This window comes from Quercus suber, unplaced genomic scaffold (assembly GCF_002906115.3).
Source record: "Quercus suber isolate HL8 unplaced genomic scaffold, Cork oak 2.0 scaffold_147, whole genome shotgun sequence".
NCBI lineage: Eukaryota > Viridiplantae > Streptophyta > Magnoliopsida > Fagales > Fagaceae > Quercus > Quercus suber.
This window is the reverse complement of record NW_027069608.1, coordinates 234,203-252,142: the sequence shown is the minus strand read 5'-3', so window position 1 is coordinate 252,142 and position 17,940 is coordinate 234,203. Positions and strand designations below refer to the sequence as shown.

Here is a 17,940-nt window from a genome sequence, read left to right as displayed (position 1 = left end):
TAGAAAATTAGATAAGATACATGACACAAAATTGAAGTCAAATTTATAATCTAATTAATTTTTTTTTTTTGAGTTTTGATTAGGACAAGTGGCGCAAAATTGAGAATTCAATTGAAATCTAATTGGATTTTCTCTCTACTTCACCTATTATTATATATTATTATATATATAGATGACTATAAATTTGAATTGTTTTTAGTTATATGATTAGGTGTTTTATGGTTTATTTCTATTTAAGTTCTCGTTTTCTACACTAAATTAACTCATTTGGTCCAAGAATTAAAAAACTTAGATTATATGGAACACGTGACGCAAGATTAAACTCTAATTGAAATCCAATTTTTACACTGAATTAACTCACTTGACACAAAAATTTAAAACTTACATTAAATGGGACACGTGTCACAAAATTAGTTTCTAATTGAATTTCAACTGGAATTCCAATTGGATTTTTTCTCAACTTTATCTATTAATATATATATATATATATAGATTTGTAATAGTTTTATCATTTTCTTGTTTATTTAACTTTGGATATATTTTTCACCCAAATTTTTTGCTATGTCTTGTTTATTACTATTAATGTATTTATTTATCCTTTTTTAGATTCAATTAAATTTCATTTTTTTCACTCTTTTTATTAAGGTTTTCATATCAAATGGATATTTTCTAGTAAATATTTATAATAAAAAACTATTTATGAATGAATGAAACATAATCTATAATAAAAATTTATAATTTACAAGTAAAACGTATTAATAGAGTGCACAACATTTGAAGGGATATTCTTTCAAACATTATATTATCAATTAAATTTTTTTGGACCTTAATTAATTTTTTTTACACTATGAGACAAATACACAATAAATTAAATTGACCAATAGATGGGACCTTATAAATTTTCTTTTGGACAAGTGAATGGCCTTCGTTTAAAAAAAATAAAAATTACTACATATTAAGTTAGAGTAAATATAATATAGTATATTGGTTAATAGGGACCTTTTTAATTTGGTTGCAGTAGGACATTACCTAGCTAGCTAAGTGCCTAAGAGTCCCGTTGGCCTTGTTGCCTTAACTAGACTAGGGGTGTATTCTTGTTCCTCTTATTCCCTCTTTAAGTCTTGATTAGGGTCCGTTTGGATTGATGAGGGAGGAATGAGGAATGGAGAGGAGTAGAGTAAAGTTGGCTGAAAATAGATTAATTTTGGGTCAATTTTACTCTACTCTACCCTCCATCCCTCTGCTTCAATCCAAATGAACCATTAGAGTCTTAGAGATGAGGGAGAGCTAGTTTGAGTTACCTGTGAATGGGTTAATTTCCTTTAAGTCTTTCAATTATGAAATTTTCTTATTAAAAAAGGACCTTATACAATACACCTCTAATGTTGTTTGTCAAAGACCGTCCACTTTATACTAAGGCTATATAGAAAGTACTTACACGGTTACGCTATATCTCAAAGTGTAGATGTAATCATGACAATAGACACACGCAATGCATCTTTTTAAATCTATTCCAATATTAATATTGTAAAAGCATTCGTAATCAACTTTGCAAAAAAAAAAAAAAAATTGTCTATTTTAAATTTTAATATAAAAACTTACTTTTTTCTAAAAATTTATATATTCACTTTCAAAACAGCTCATATCAAATTATTTATTTTATATTTTATTTCTTTACATAAAATTGTGTAACTTCTACACAATTTTAATGTAAATAAATATGAAAAAATAATTATAATTTGTGTTTTTTTTTTCTCTCTCCCTTTCTACTGAGTCAAATTCTCGTAAACTTTTAAATTTCTCCTTTATTTGAATTCTTTTTCTATTCTTTCTCTCTTTGCAGTCTCGATTCTAGTCTAGGATTTGTAGAGGTTATATTAAAATCGTTGACTTTAGTTAAGATCTATCAAATTAATATAGATAATCTTCTCCAATATATATATATATATATATACCCAAATTAAATATTATTGTGCGTCATAGATAAATTCTTGTAATCTTTTAATTTCTCTTCTATGTAAATTAATTTCCAATTCTTTACATCTTAGTCTAGAATACTTAATTTTAAATAAATAAATGCTGAAAAATACGCCAAACCTTCATGAGTTTATATGTTCATTGACTTAAGGTCTATCGAATTTAGATAGATAGTTCAAGAAGTTAGGTAGATAAATAAATAAATAAATAAATAAATAAATAAATATATATATATATATATTTATATATAAAAATAATTTTATTTAATAAATAAATAAATAAATAAATAAATAAATATATATATATTTATATATAAAAATAATTTTATTGTGGATATTATACCAAATTGTTTTGATCATTTTGGGTCAACTAGAGGTGATAATAGTTTAAAATGCTGGGTCTTGGAACATTGGAATTTCAAGAATAGTACATGCTACCTCGAATAAAATGGTTGGCTATTTTTAATTTTTATATATAAAAAAATGGTTGTCTATTGCTACTTAAGCGGGCTAAGCATGCATCATATATATAATAATTTTTCCAAGTAAAAGGGAATTTATTTTGACGGGGGTATAATAATAATAATAATAATAATAATAATAATAATAATTAAAAGGATGCAAACACGCGACCCTATCTAGTTGAGCACTCTAGGATGCAATCTCGATCTGTTTTGTTTTTCCTATTAATTAAATAATTAAAAGGCTCAACGCATGAAAGGCCTCAAAGTTATGATTTAATTTATACAAAGTAAAAATATAGAAAACTCAGGCCATCACTAATCTCTATTATTTTTCTTATTTTTAATAGGTAGATAGTGAAAGAACGGAAAAGTAAAGTTTGAATCACAAATACATGTAGCACCACAAAGTATGTCATTATCAAAGATTATTACTTGAACCCATCTCTATCTGCCTTTTAATCCAGTAGCAAATTTCTATGTATTATCTTTACTGCATATAAATTCAATTGAAAGTAGGTTAAGTAACTAATTTTCCAAGTTTGCATGTATTATCTTTGCTATAACTTCTCTTTGTTTTAAATTAATTTTTTTTTAATGAGAGATTAATGATAGCTTTATTTTTTATTCTAGAAATTTCTCAATGTCTTTGAGCACATAAACCTTTTAGAATTTGATTCTTCTAGTGTGTTATTGTTGCTGGTACGTAGAATGATTTACAGCCAAAATATGGATGATAATTAAGTATTTTATATATACACGTAAAAAAGAAAAAACAAAGTTTGAAGAAAATTACGAAATAGTTTGAAATACTAAGGTAAAAGAATAGGAACCTATTTTTAAAGTTTCCCCATTAAAAGTAGTAGCTGTTGATATTGATCTCTCTATGATCAAATAACGTGGTTGACATAAATTAAGCCAAGAGTTTTAGCACATGAATATTCTAATTTCCTTTTCAATTTTCTGCTTTTATTTGGATCTAAGAATAACAATAATGAAGCAAAAGAGTACAGTTGGAAAAGGCAAAAAAAAAAAAAAAATGGTAAGGATATAATCAAGGAGATAGTTCTCATCAATATTGATAGAAAAAATGCTTGTTTTAGATGGAAAGTTCTTATGTACTTTAAGAGCATAGTGAATGATGTTCCTTCCTTTTATATTCATAGTGAAGTCCTTCATGGATATGAAAGAAATGAGTACTGTTAAAGTCAGTCATGATACTCAAACAGAGCACACAGTGAAAATAGAAGAAGAAGACTCAAACGGCTAGTTAATGACTAGTTTCATATTAGAAACGATTTCATTTAATTAGGCCTATTTTATGTTTTAATGAAACGGATCATTTTGGGATGATGTATCTGATTTAAGTCTTCTAGTGCTCTGTTTCTTCATTGAGTTACAGAGTTAGCTTCAGTGCACAGTGAATCAAAAATGAAAAGTTTTAGCTGCTAGTCTAGCACCAATTACTTTTGTAATTGGGAGTTTATATAGTTATTAAGAAATTTAAAATTAAATTATACCAATAAATAGTTAAAACATTAGAAACCATTGGAGTATATATATCAAAAAGTTATTTTACTTATAAAATGCTTAAAATATAATTGAAACTAGCTTTTAATTTGATCAATCTTAATTATGCCCCAGATTAATGACGGATGCCAATGGAGAAAGTATGGGCAGAAGATGGCAAAAGGAAATCCATGTCCTCGAGCTTATTATCGCTGCACCATGGGAGCTAGTTGTCCTGTTCGCAAACAAGTATGCTTCCTTCTCTTCCTTTTATGCTTAATTAAGATTTTATATCTTAAATTTAACGAATGTCCCGTCACTAACTATACTTTCAATTTTTTTTTTTTTTTTTTTGCTGAATAGAAATCTTATTGAACCACCACAGATACAATAGCCCGGAATACCTCAGCTAAGATAATATTAACAAAACTTGGAAGGCCAAATCCCATATCAAAATAACAAAAAAAAAAGGCTAAGGAACCACTTGGCTAGCACATGTGCAGCCTGGTTAGCCTCCCTATGAACCCAGCTAAAAGATACATTATCATAGTCTCTAATTACATTCTTAACTGAGTCCACAAAATTCAAAATTCTCCAAGAAATTAACTCTCTACCAGCTCTAATGGCATCTATACAAACTTTACAATCACTCTCTATGATGCAATTACAAAAAGAGCAATTCACAGCAAAGTGTACATCATTTTGTTTCATACTCGATTTTTTTTTTTTTTTTTTTTTTTTTCACTCGACTAATTAAGGAATTTTGGTTTTTCAATAGGTACAAAGATGTGCAGAAGACCGGTCGATCCTTATTACCACTTACGAAGGTAATCACAACCATCCACTCCCTCCGGCTGCCATGGCAACGGCATCCTATACATCTGCAGCTGCATCAATGCTACTCTCAGGATCAATGCCCAGTTCAGATGCATTGATGAATTCAAACATACTAGCAAGATCTGCACTTTCTAGCTCACCAAGTTTCGCAACACTTTCAGCTTCAGCTCCATTTCCTACTGTTACATTGGACCTCACTCAGCCTCATAATGCCTCACAGTTCCAGAGGGCAGTACAAGGCCAGTATAACATGTTTTCTTCAAGCTTGCCACATTTCATGTCTGCGCCACAAGTTTTCGGTCAAGCCCTTCAAAACCAATCAAAATATGTGGGTCTTCATAGCTCTCAAGGAATAGAGCTTCCTCCCTTTGCATCCAGCAATCAGATACATACACCCTCGTTGAGTGATGCAATTGGCTCAGCAACAGCTGCCATCACAGCAGACCCTAACTTCACTGCAGCTCTAGTAGCGGCCATTACCTCTATTATTGGTAACGTTCATTCAAACCACAGTGGTAACAGTACTCAGCCAACTACAAGAAACAACAACGACAACAATTGATGAGGCATATACAACTGTAGCTTCTTTTTAATAAAACAGTTCACTGCAACCTTTCAGTTAGTTGAAGCAAAAACAAAAAACAAAAAAATTCATCTCAATTTCTTTCTTTTTTTTTCAGGATAAAAATAATATTAGACCGTGTTCTCCTCTAGCTATTAGCAAATTGTGCATTTGTCTTTTGTTTTCATTAAATGTTAGGACACATGTTATGTCAACTACAAGAGTATTCTCATCTCTATGTCACTGTTTTTTTAACTCTTATATCAATTTTTGGCTAACCGTTGGGACCCATGTTATGTCAACTAAAAAAGCAATCAGTTCTGTACGTCACCGTCTTTGGTAAATCTCTTATATGCAGTTAATTTGTATTTGTCAAAACACAAAAAAGTACTAACCCAGCTATACCCAAAAGGACTAGTTAATTCGGTTGTAATCAGGGATTTTTATAATCAATTATATAATTTAGATCAACCTCTAATACATATCCGATATGAAATTTTAATACACGTCTGTGCAACTTGTACTTTATATTCTAATCGAATCCAAAGAATATGAGGCATGCTTCACAGCACTATACATGTGAGAGAGAGCAATGGATATAACCAACTATGTTAGGATATTAGTGTGTTGGCATATTCGGTGCCTTATTTTCTTGTATTAATTTTTTTACTACTTTTCATTGTAATTTGTACACTTAGTTGGATAATCTAGTAATTCGTTGAAGAAGTCAAGAGCTAAAGTTGAAATTGAAGACTTTACAATCTCGCATGAGTGAGTTGAAAAGATTAGGCCACTTTGTAGGCAATTTATTTAATTTGAAAAACTGTTGGATAGCAATCTCGCCTCTCACCTTGCCTTTCACTTTATCCATCAAGGTTGCCAGAATTTGAGAAATATGTAATTTTTTTTTTTTACTGTTGTTCAGATTCATAAATCTCATTATTATTATTATTATTATTTTTTTTTTTTTGATAAGCATAAATCTCATTATTTAACTCTCATTTCTCATGATTGTTTTTAGAGAATTCCCATATTGAAGAACTAGAAAGCAACTAAAACCCTAGTGCAAAACCCATTTTGTTCTCTCTATCTTCATCCTCTCTATTATTCCAAATTCCAAATTCATTGAGAGGAGAGTTAATACCACACACATCTTGAATTCTTGAGTGTTGATTGGTGTTGGGGAATTAATGGAACAATCTCAAACTTTCAAGAGGACTTGAAGTGATCAAGGAGACTTGATTGTGCAGTTGGTAGCTCAACTTACGGATCTAAAGACTAACAAGGAGAATAGAATTGAGAAATCGATTGCTAACTGAAGCTAGAGGCTCAAGTACAAAGTCATTACTTAGCTTAGAGGGTTTTGTATTGAGAAATTGATTGCTAACTGAAACTATTCTTATTAGTGGATTGTTTGTTGCTATAGGCCTTAGATTTTTTTTTTTTTTTTTTGGCTCTATTTTGGGTTTTTCTCTCTATAAACACTTTGGTGTGTTTGGGATGCCTGTGTTGTGATTGAGAATTTTTTTTTCTTTTTCAATAAATCCACGCATCTGCATGTCAATTGGTTAATTATATTCACAGTTGGGCCTAATTCTCTAATTAAATTAAAACTGACATAAGCCGTAAAATCGGTGTCTAAATTGTATCTCTCAAATATAAATGGATATTCATAAGGATGCTGCTTGTACTATATAGACCTAAAGTATCAAAGTATAGCTTTATTTCTTTACTCCATTTCATTTACTAAAATTTGCAATTTGTGCGGGAAATTGATGCTAGAACATTTTGCAAAGTGTTTTTTTATATTTTTTTTTTTATAAGAGTTTTGCAAAGTATTGATACTATTAAACATTTCATTTACTAAAATTTGCAATTTGTGCGGGAAATTGATGCTAGAACATTTTGCAAAGTGTTTTTTTTTTTTTTTATTATTTGTTTTATAAGAGTTTTGCAAAGTATTGATTCTATTAAACTGCCGACTCGTCATGTAGTAGCAAGTCTTATTTTGAAGAATATTCCTTTCCTATATTTCCCCATATTTTTAGTACAGTTCCAGTGTCCCGCCAAAATGAACCAACAATATGCAATAATATTCCATTCTCTGAAAGAATATATATATATATATATATTATGTTGAATTTGTCACAGAAAAGGCATTTCCATGCATGCTGGTATATATATGTACACTATACAATTACCTACTTGCATGTTGTTTTATGAAATGTCAGCTTTCAATTCCGAATTGTTACAAAGCCTGGGGGCATTAGGGCTTTGCTGCTAGTGATTTAATATCTAGGTGGCGGCACTATAATTTCTCAAGGACCATTTTGAAATCAGATTTTCAAGTCACTCTTCGCAGCTAATTAATAAAGAGGTAGGGTGGAAATTCCTTTAAGGGTTAGACTCAGAGCTAAAAAGAATTCCGACCAAAAGAGAAGTGGTCTATGGTTTTTCTCTGTTTTATATATGACCAATTCATCACTTTGGTTATATCTATTGTGTGTCACCTTTTGTTGGAGGAAAACGGCTAGCTAGCGCATTAGGTACTGTAAACCTTAAAAGTAAGAGAATTCTAATTGGCATAGACTCCATATCATAACTGTTTATAGCGAAGAGAGAGAGAGACAGACAGACAGACCTAAATTAAGGCCAATAATTAAGGAGGCCATGGCCCCGGACCTACAACACCCCCGCCCCCTAAATTTAATTAAATTATGTAATAATCATATAAATATTTAGTTTAAAAATTACATCTAACTTTTCCAAGAATTCAATTGGTCTAGCAAGGGAAGAAAAAAAAGACGGATGGCATGTGTCCCTTCTTAATAAAATAGAATTAAATAGCCTTTTTTATTGTTATTTTAGATTTACGTTTTTGGTATTTTAACAATTATAATCTTTTAGTAAGTAACAATCTTTCTTAATCAATTGAAAATTAAGGACAAACTAAGAAATTATAGATTATACAACTTTGAGCAAGGTTATTATTTTACTTTTAATTTAAGGTAGTTTCATTCTCTTGAACATGCATTTTTTGGCTTTCTTCTATATCCATATATTTCATATTAATTTTTTACTCAAAATTTTGATGGAGGTTGTAGTAATGGTATATACATAAATCCAAAACCCACACATGCGTGCCTACACACACTCATTGTAACACACACGCACGCATGCAAACATATAGGGCTATATTTGTAACCAACTTTTTAATAGAACTTTGGCAATGGTTGGTAACTAGAAAATCTACCTCATGTTTATAGAGTGGCTGTATATTTGTACTTATTCTTATATTTTCTAAATAGATATTATTTTATTTTTCATGTATTGATTTAGTTTTAAATCTTAGTTTTTTTTTTTTTTAATTCCTTTTTTTTCATCTTTTGGTTTCCCCCCAAAGATGAAATTCTGATTATGTACCTAAGAGGAAATAAGATTAATTTGGTTTGGCCTCATAGCCCCTAAAAATAAAATCCACAAGAAAAAGCTTTAAGAGTCTACATCTCAATTTAGTGTATATATAAAATTGTTGTATTGTAATCTACCTATTAATTAAGGATATATATGGATAGATTAATTCTAGACTAACACTATAAAGTAATACAGCTAAGATCTTTAATCTAGGTACAATGTATTAGTACAAGTCCTATAAAAAAAAAAAAAGTAACAAGTTGTACAGGTATGCTGAATTTAGATCTATATTTCTAATAGACTATATATATATATATATGTAGGAAATCAATTTTACATTTCAAGTTATTATTCTGGGTAAAATTAGGGTTCCTTTCTTACCTTATCTTTTCAGTATTCAGAGTATATGAAATTTCTTTGGCAATTTGAGATCTCTGAGTATAGGATTGGGTATATATGGTAGGGTCAGTCTGTAGAGCCTGATTTTAGGCCATCAAACTTCAAAGAGCTACCAAAGCAATTACTCTAAATAGCAATTAAGGTCAACATTGGAGGGCTGGGTATATTCTATATTGGTCGTACGGTCAGTCTATTTTTCCAATAGTTAGTAACAGTCCCAACGGCATTCCAGTTTGGACAACTTAATTAGGTGCAAGCTGGTGGCAATGGCCGGCCTATCTTTTACTATATATGTGGGGGTGCAAGCTGCCTTGACCTTACTGTGCTTTGCAAGACAAGCCATTTTCAACTTAAGATTAAGTTAAGATAGAGCTTAATTATTAGAGTTATGCATGCTAGCTAGGATTAGTTATTGGCCTTTTCTTGCTTGTGGCGTTGGTGTCTTGCTTGTTTCATACCTAGCTACATGCAAGAAACCTAAAATTTTCAGACTCCCTAGCTAGCATTTAGATTAGTCCTTAAGTTTACCTTTTGATCAAGCAACTGTGAAAGTCTTTGACTTCTAGCATTTAAGTTAAACCTTTTAATAAACGAGGTTTGACGATGTTATGGTTCTGCTGGTGAATTGGGGCAAGAATGGTGTTGGTCACTTCAAGAGAACCTGACCTCCATGGAAGATTATAGAGATAAAGAAAAGAATTAGTATGTTATTCATCAATAAATGAATCTGTTACAGTAGTTCATCCCTTATACCTGTAGGTAATCCTAACTAACTCACAATCCAGTGATACAACTAATTCCCACTCTTAACCATCCATCAATCTATTAACTAGTGTGGTAATCTTTAACCCAACAGTAACTAACTAGTAACTAACTATCTGTTACAACCATTATAGCTAGCTCACATGTGTAATTACAATTCAATTGGAATAGATTCCTAACAGACATCAGTACTTAGCTAGGTTTAGAAGTGGATATATAAAAAAAAAAAAAAAAAAACAAAGGAAGACTAGTAGACTTCTTAAGATCCATGTAGCCTGTAATTACCAACTTGCATCAACTTTTTTTGGGTAAAACCAAAATTGCATCAACTTTCATCAATGTATATGTTGCCAATGGCCTCTAGGTTAATGACATTTCCTTTCCTTATTATTAGTAAGAATGATGGATGAAATTATAGTTTTGAATTTTGCTTTATACTTAAATTAGTTGCCAAGAAAGAGAACAAGAACGCATCTAGCACAAGTAATTATTTTTAAGTATTTTTGGAGCACGGTGAATGGTACTTGTGAGATTTTGGAGCTTGCTAGAGTGTACAACAATGGCAGAAAATTAAAAAAAAAAAAAAAAAAAAAAAAAAAAAAAAAAAAAAAAAAAAAAATGAGAGAAAGAGAGAGAGAAGTTTCTGGAGAGAGTTCAAAGAGAAATGTATTTCATCGACTTAATCAAATACAACCATCAAAACTGTTTATATAGTATAATTACATCAAGATCATTCCAGAAACTAAAACTAATCTAACTGAATATAACCCATTCCACATTATGCTCCATGAATCAAGGGATGACAGCTGGAAGGTTAGAGCTTCACTGTGCACTGAAGCTAACTCTGTNAGATCAGATTTTTTTAAGTTCCACCGGGCCCCATCTAACACCCTTCCCACCACTCATTTTCACACATCCCTTATCCCCTTAAACACACACACACACACACTCACCTACCAGACTCACTCCAAACCACCATCTCACCATCATTTTCCGGCAAGACCACTGGAAAAATTCTTGAGAACCCATGAGTACCTTCACATTTTTTTTTTTGAGGTAAAAATTTCTATTTTTTTTTTTGTGGGTTTTATACTTTTGCTTTGAGGTTATTTTTATCTAAGTTTTAATAATGATGCCCATGTGATTTATGAGCATTAAAAGTGATATTTATGTGTTTGTATGTATGAGTTTTGTATTGGTGGAAGTATTTGATGAGTGGGTGTATGATTTGTGCTAATGATGATTACTTAAGGTTTATTTATGATGGAAAATTTAGGGGTTTTGAGATATAACATGTGATGATTGGTAAATCTAACTTTTCCATTTCCATTGGGTTTATTTGGAGTTAGTTGAAGTCCTAAATTTCTTGTCTCGGAGGATATTTTGATTTTACTTTCATGGGTCTCTTAATGATGTAATGTGAATTTTATGGAAGCTAGTCATGATGTTGGAAATGATATTAAATGGGTTAACTTTATAAATTGGAGTTTATGCCTTGTAAATCAATTTGTTGAGAAACTTTGGAAGTGAAATATATTATTATTGATGAGGTTAAATAATAGGCTTGCCTAATTAAGTGCTCATTTGGCAATTCTTAAATTGTAGCTAGATATAATTTCAAACTCTATACTTATTGTGATAGGTTTACTTGATATTGTTTAGGTTCTAGCTAATCTCCTTGGAGCTTGGAGAATTAGACTTTTCCGGTTGCGAGGTAAGTAGCTTTTTAATGGAAATTTTTGAGAAATAACCATGTTGTATAAATGTTTTTTTTTTTTTTTTTGTTAGACTCGCTTTTGGAAACTAACTATGGAAACTATATTTTTCCTAAAACTATTGTGTCATAACCTTAATATATATATATATAATATATTATATATATATATATATATATATATATGAAAATGCATCATATTTGGTATTGCATTTGGAGAAATGCATGAATTGTTGATATGAAAAAATGAACATCTTTTATTTAATTTTTGATAAGGAAATCATGGATTTTATGGTATATTAGAAAATTTAAAGTTGCTTATCTTATCTTGTTATGTGGAAATTGATAGAAAATCTCTTGACAAGAATGAAGTTGAAAACCTTACAAACTTTGTGGAAGTTAAATTATTTAAGGTTTTTCTGAAACTGCTTGATATAAACTATGTGTTTCAAAGTAATGTAACCTGTGAACTTTATGTGGTTTTAACACCATGTCATGTGTGAATTCCTGGTGATCACCCGATTTGGTTTTCGTAGTATTTGTGATAACAGAATCAGATCCAGGTCAGTGCCCTTTCACTTTGGATGACGTGTTCTTCCCTGCTGCCCATGGGGGAAAGAAGTTCCCTGATTGTGTGCAGGTGAGTTTGTTGTCCTTGGGGCCAAAAGACCACATGCAAAAGAGGTCTTATTTGACGCGCTCTCTCTGCTACCCATGGGGGGAGAGAAAACCTTGAGAGTATGGGTGAGGTTAATGTCCATGGGGCCAAGAGTTTGCATACCAAAGAGGACAATATCATGCCAGTTATAAATAGGTGGATCTCCTGACTGGTCTATGTGGTAATGTGGTATATTTATGATAATTTACCTTACATTAGATATTATGGCTTTAGAAATTATATTGTTGGTGCTCACAGATTCTAGTATATAATTCAAGGTATTTACTTTGAAAAATTTTGTGTTTCATTATTCAATCATTCTTGTCATATCATATTACTATTATTGAAAATGGAACTTGCATTTCCTCTACCCCATTAATTAAGATACTTACTGGGTTTTGTCTCATTCCATTATTTTATAAACTTTTCAGAGTATGCAACAATCTTTTAAGACATTTTTTGTGGCTAACAGTAGTTAGACTAACCATTGATAGAGGCTGAATTTTGTTAATAGAGATATTAGATGATGTACATCTTAAAATAGGCTTAACTCATTCTTTTGTATATATAGTGGCTGTGACTTTATTCGCACTGATGAGACAAGCTGATGATATATAATTATTTATTTAGACCTCTATTATTTTGTAACCAATGGTCCTTTTAATTATTGTTTAGAGCTCTGACTTACTTTGAGAGTATATTTAATGGAATTATTATGATAATTCTTGATGTTGGTACTTGATATGATTTTTTGGATTGGATTATCAAAATGGAAAAATCTTATAGGTACTTTGAGACATCTTTCTCTTCTTTCTTTCTTTCTTTTTTTTTTTTTGTTTGACTGACTGGGATGTTACAGCTTCTGTGTCCACCTTGGTTAGAATCATCATGCTTGTGAATACCCTCCCAATTGCCTGTTGTATATATTGCTTCCATTGCTGCCCTGCCAACATTCCAAAGGTGTTTCCAAATTTTCCTTCTATCTCTGTATTGTAGTTTGTATCTTGATTAGAGTTTCCATTATCAGTTGGTATCCTTTCTTGACAGTATATGTGCCAGAAAAATAAAGGGGGCCAGATGAGCTGGTCTTCCCCCACATTTTTTATATGGGAATTGAGTTTATTTGCTTGGCTCCCTCAAAATTTTAGCCCTGGTTCAATAATTGTAGATTCCATACTCTGGAGGAGTTGTCTTTAATGTCAAAAGCCCTTGTGATGGCTAAGTCTTGGAGTTGAGAAGAGGTAAGTCAGGTTTTATTCCAACACCAAGGGCTCAAGTAAACAATTCTTGTTTGGTAGTCTCCCAGCTTCTAAATTCCTCGAGTTCAGGTTGGAATGATGTTTTGTTAAATGAATTGTTCGATCATGAGTCTATTGTTGCTATTAAAAATATCCCATTTTGGTCTTTTGGTCTGGAAGATAGTTGGACTTAGACCAAATCTGAAAATGGGTTGTTCTCGGTGAAATCTTGTTATCGTCTCATTACTGAAGGCGACAATTTACTTGACAATGTTTCTCTTACAAGGAAAATATGGAAGGCTAGCATTCAAGAGAGACTTAAGATGCACCTTTGGCAGATAGCATTCAATCTTCTTCCCACTAAGGACAAGTTGAGTGAGTTTTCACCCTCCTCTGATGCTAGTTGCCCACTTTGTGATTTTGAGACTGAGTCAACCCTACACCTTTTTACTCAGTGCCACATTGCTAGAGCTATATGGTTTGGTAGTCACTGGAACATTAGAATTGACAGATGGCAAGTTCAATCTCCATCCCATTTGATTGAGTTAATTGTTGATCCTCCGCCATCACTCCAGCTGGATAAAGAGCAAAGAAATGAGTTCTGGCTGTTTGGAGCTCTAACTTTATATATGATTTGGATGTGGAGAAACAAAGCATTTAATGAGAGATCTCTTCCTATGGAGGGTCAAGTTAATAGAAGCATTCAGAAGCTGTATTTGGAGCATTGGCGGCTCAAAGTTCCTGTGTTGGCAAGTGTCCCAGCTAGAATTAGTGCCAGGTGGTGTTGTCCAAGCCAAGGTATGCTAAAGTTGAATTTTGATGCAGCAGTAGGTGATTTTTCTTCTTGTATAGCTGTTGTGGCCAGAGATTGGAGAGGGAAGTTGGTGTTTGTGATTTCTAAGAAAGTTAACACCAACATCCCTGTTCAAGCAGAGGCTAATGCCATTCTATTGGCTATCCACTTTGCTGTGAATTGCTCTTTTTGTAATTGCATCATAGAGAGTGATTGTAAAGTTTGTATAGATGCCATTAGAGATGGTGGGAAGTTAATTCCTTGGAGAATTGTGAATTTTGTGGACTCAATTAAGAATGTAATTAGGGACTATGGCAATGTATATTTTACCTGGGTTCATAGGGAGACTAACCAGGCTGCGCATGTGCTAGCCAAGTGGTCCCTTAGCCAGTCCTTTTTTGGTTATTTTGATATGGGATTTGACCCTCGAAGTTTTATTAATGTTATCTTGGCTAAGGCATCCCAGGCTTTTGTTTCTGTGTTGGTTCAATAAGATTTCTATTCAGCAAAAAAAATTTTTTTCAACTCGATGCAGATCCATAAACTGTCTTGTTAGGCCTCCTCCATTGCTTTTATCTCCGTTAATCACCTAAGCAAATTCATAGAGAATTAATGTACTATTAATTTGATGGTGCTTATCAAATATCTACACCTCTCCCGCATCGAATAGAAGTGAGAGTTTTGTGTGCTGAGTACAATATTTTTACATCTATACAATAGATATACAAGATGACCTTTCTTTATTGTAATTTTAGTAAAATTACCTCATCAACTATTCCTGTTTTGGCCTTTCGAGCCTGTTGGTGTTGCATCAGTGTTGCAAAATGAATCTGCAAGGAATTGTAGTTATCTTTCACCTGACTAAGCAAAACTTTTAGGCGTTCATTTTCCACACTCATCCGGTCCAATTCAGCCTGCAGAGCTATCAACTACACCAAGAAAAACCTTCATCTTAATAAATCTGAAAACAAAATAAAACAGAAATAACTTTCAAACCTAGATAATAATTTGTGTCAAAGTTTAATACCTCATTAAAACTTTTCTTGTTACTCGTGTTGTTTGTTCTATCATCCTCATTTGACTTCTCGCTACTAGTANGAAAAAAAAAAAAAAATATATATATATATATATATATATATATAATAGAATAATGATGTATAAAATTATGAGGCCTGAAAAGCTAATTTTTCAAAATATCAAAAGGTCAATAGAAAGTCAAGTGTCTTTGTTATATATATATATATATATATATATATTAAAGTTAGATGATATAATAATAAGGATCCGGTAACAAATCTATTTTTAGAAAATTTTATCAAAATTGAAAAAGCTATCAAAACTTTTTCATTTCCCGATAAAACTTTTTTACAAAAATGGTATACTATTGTGTGCCTTCAGGGCACATTAGTAAAATCCTAATAATAATAATAATAATAATATTATTATTATCCTTATTATTATTATTATTCCCTCTTTGATTACTCCATGACAGAACAAGACAATACACCAGATGCCTACTTTGTGTTTACATGTGAATCATGTGATACTTTTGTTTCAACCAATGGAATTTTATAATCTACTGAATCATTGTTCTCCCTTTTTCCTTTTTATTTCAGAGTTGATAGTGTAAAATTTGGTCCATATATCTCTAACACTTATCTTGAAGCTTTAAAGGTCCGTAGGGACCAAATGAAATTTAATGTTGGAATATTCTCGTTGTTGAAGATTTGAAGTCTTCTTCAAAACTATTGCCTATGTGAATGTGACTATTCCTTTGAATGCGTCCGGTCCTTCCACGCATGCTTTTCATAATCTATTATTACTTATTCGAGCAGAAAATACAATTTGTATTTATGTGATTTGGTTCTATTACAATTTATTAACAATTTTTCTCGCTACTAGTATTTGTGGTAAGATTCAAACCAGTCTAAAAAAAAGCACCCCAAAAATCAATTGTTTGGAGGAAAAAAAAAAAAAAAAAAGAGGGAAAAATTAAAAAGCTAGTGAACACAGAAAAATTAGGAACTTTTTTGCATAAAATTTTTAACTTACGTTAAGTCCCAAACTGCGGATCACCACATCTTGTGCACTCTCTTTCTTGACATTAACCCTATGACTTTCCTTAGAACTATTCCTGTCGGTGGGGAAGAAGTCCATTTCATTGACAATTACTGGTTTCCAATTGGCACTTGCAGGAGAAGGAACATCTTCATCACCACTGTTACGAATTGGGTCGGTAGAGATGTCCACGATATCATTCTTGAACCTACTAGTATGATTTGGTTCTGTATAAGAGTTTAATACAGTTGGCTTGTTGGTAATGAAGAAACTAGTTGAATCAGGATCTATAGTGAGTCCTCCTCCTTTGGCCATTAATAAAAAGGAAGTAGAGAGAGAAGAAAAGAGAAGGTGCAGCTGTTAAGTTTGAAGTCCTTTCTTTTTAACAGGTGCAATGGACTCGGCAACAATAAGGGCTTGGACTAAGACCAAGATGTGTGTGTGAAGAGAGTGATCTTTATAGTTTGAATATTGACACAGATTTGATGATAGTGAGGTAAGATGGTGCGTCAAGTGCCCACGTGGCAGCAGTCCGAGGTGAGAGAGAGGGAGAGAGAGAGAGAGAGAGAGTGTTTGTGTTGAGACTTTAGACTTTTGAGCTCAGGCTTGTACAATAAGAGAGGAGACACAATTCATAGACATTCTGCAAGACCACAGCAACCTAACCTCAAATTTTTATTAAGGTTTTATCTTTTATGTGTTGTTGATTATTATTTATCACCTTTTTTTTTTATTGAAGACGACTGACATGTTTGTTCAATAATTCAAACATAATTAATCATTATTGCTTTTTCTATTCATAGTATATTTAATCTTCATGAAGAAATAAAAAGTTTTAGACTAGATTATGTTTTAGATTCTTTATGTTTTCGGACCCATATATTCTGATTCTTTGTCCATCAACAACATGAAGCATTTATCTCCAAAAAAGAAGAAAAACTACATGAAGCATTACAACTTGGAAGATCTTTTCTTTTCTTTTCGTTTTTTTGGTTATATAAGTACGTGTGTGTGTATATATATTGTGGTCTTACAAATTCAAAGTTAAATTTCTCTTAAAAAAAGAAAAGAAAAAGAAAGCTTCTTTTGGCCCTATTACATTGGATCTCTCTGACGTTTATTCCAACCTCGCCCAGCAAGCTTTTACTCTTCTACATATAAAAGTCAATTTTTCGGTTAAATGACGAAATCATTTTTATGGACTAGATTCTTCATTGTGATGGTACTTGTGTCTAGGGTTATAAAAAGAACCAAATAATTACCTGTGAACAGCTCGAGTTTGGTTCGTTAAGATGCTGGCTCGTGTTCGGTTCGTTAAGATGCTTGCTCGTGTTCGTTAATGAATTAACCCAATTTAATTTGAGCTCAAATTTGAAGCTTTATTAATTAATAAATCAAGCTAAAGTCTATTTGATATTATTAGGAACACACCACCATGCACCCTTGGCGTAATGATCATTTTACATGTACAAGTACTTGTGAGATGTGGAGTTTAGAGGTCAATGATCATTCAAATTTCTGAAAGAGAGTTTCACATACATATATACTAAAATTATGTT

At 31.7% G+C, this 17,940-nt stretch overlaps 3 protein-coding genes across 3 annotated transcripts; 2 read left to right on the top strand and 1 right to left on the bottom strand.

Moving 5' to 3' along the window:
- Positions 1–4,086: 4,086 nt before the first annotated feature.
- On the top strand, positions 4,087–5,581 carry LOC136069003 (probable WRKY transcription factor 31). Its single transcript, XM_065777020.1, has 2 exons — positions 4,087–4,195; positions 4,725–5,581. The coding sequence occupies exons 1-2, from the start codon at positions 4,121–4,123 to the stop codon at positions 5,343–5,345; spliced, it is 696 nt and encodes a 231-aa protein (XP_065633092.1). The 5' UTR covers positions 4,087–4,120; the 3' UTR covers positions 5,346–5,581.
- Positions 5,582–13,853: 8,272 nt separating this feature from the next.
- LOC112000011 (uncharacterized) lies at positions 13,854–14,816 on the top strand. Its single transcript, XM_024032118.1, has one exon. It carries the CDS (start codon positions 13,854–13,856, stop codon positions 14,814–14,816), a length of 963 nt encoding a protein of 320 aa, XP_023887886.1.
- Positions 14,817–14,825: 9 nt separating this feature from the next.
- LOC112013043 (WRKY transcription factor 6-like) lies at positions 14,826–16,798 on the bottom strand. Its single transcript, XM_065777023.1, has 5 exons — positions 16,376–16,798; positions 16,228–16,250; positions 15,351–15,420; positions 15,088–15,252; positions 14,826–14,912 (listed from the first exon to the last, which is right to left on the bottom strand). The coding sequence occupies exons 1-5, from the start codon at positions 16,694–16,696 to the stop codon at positions 14,826–14,828; spliced, it is 666 nt and encodes a 221-aa protein (XP_065633095.1). The 5' UTR covers positions 16,697–16,798.
- Between the last annotated feature and the right edge of the window lie 1,142 nt (positions 16,799–17,940).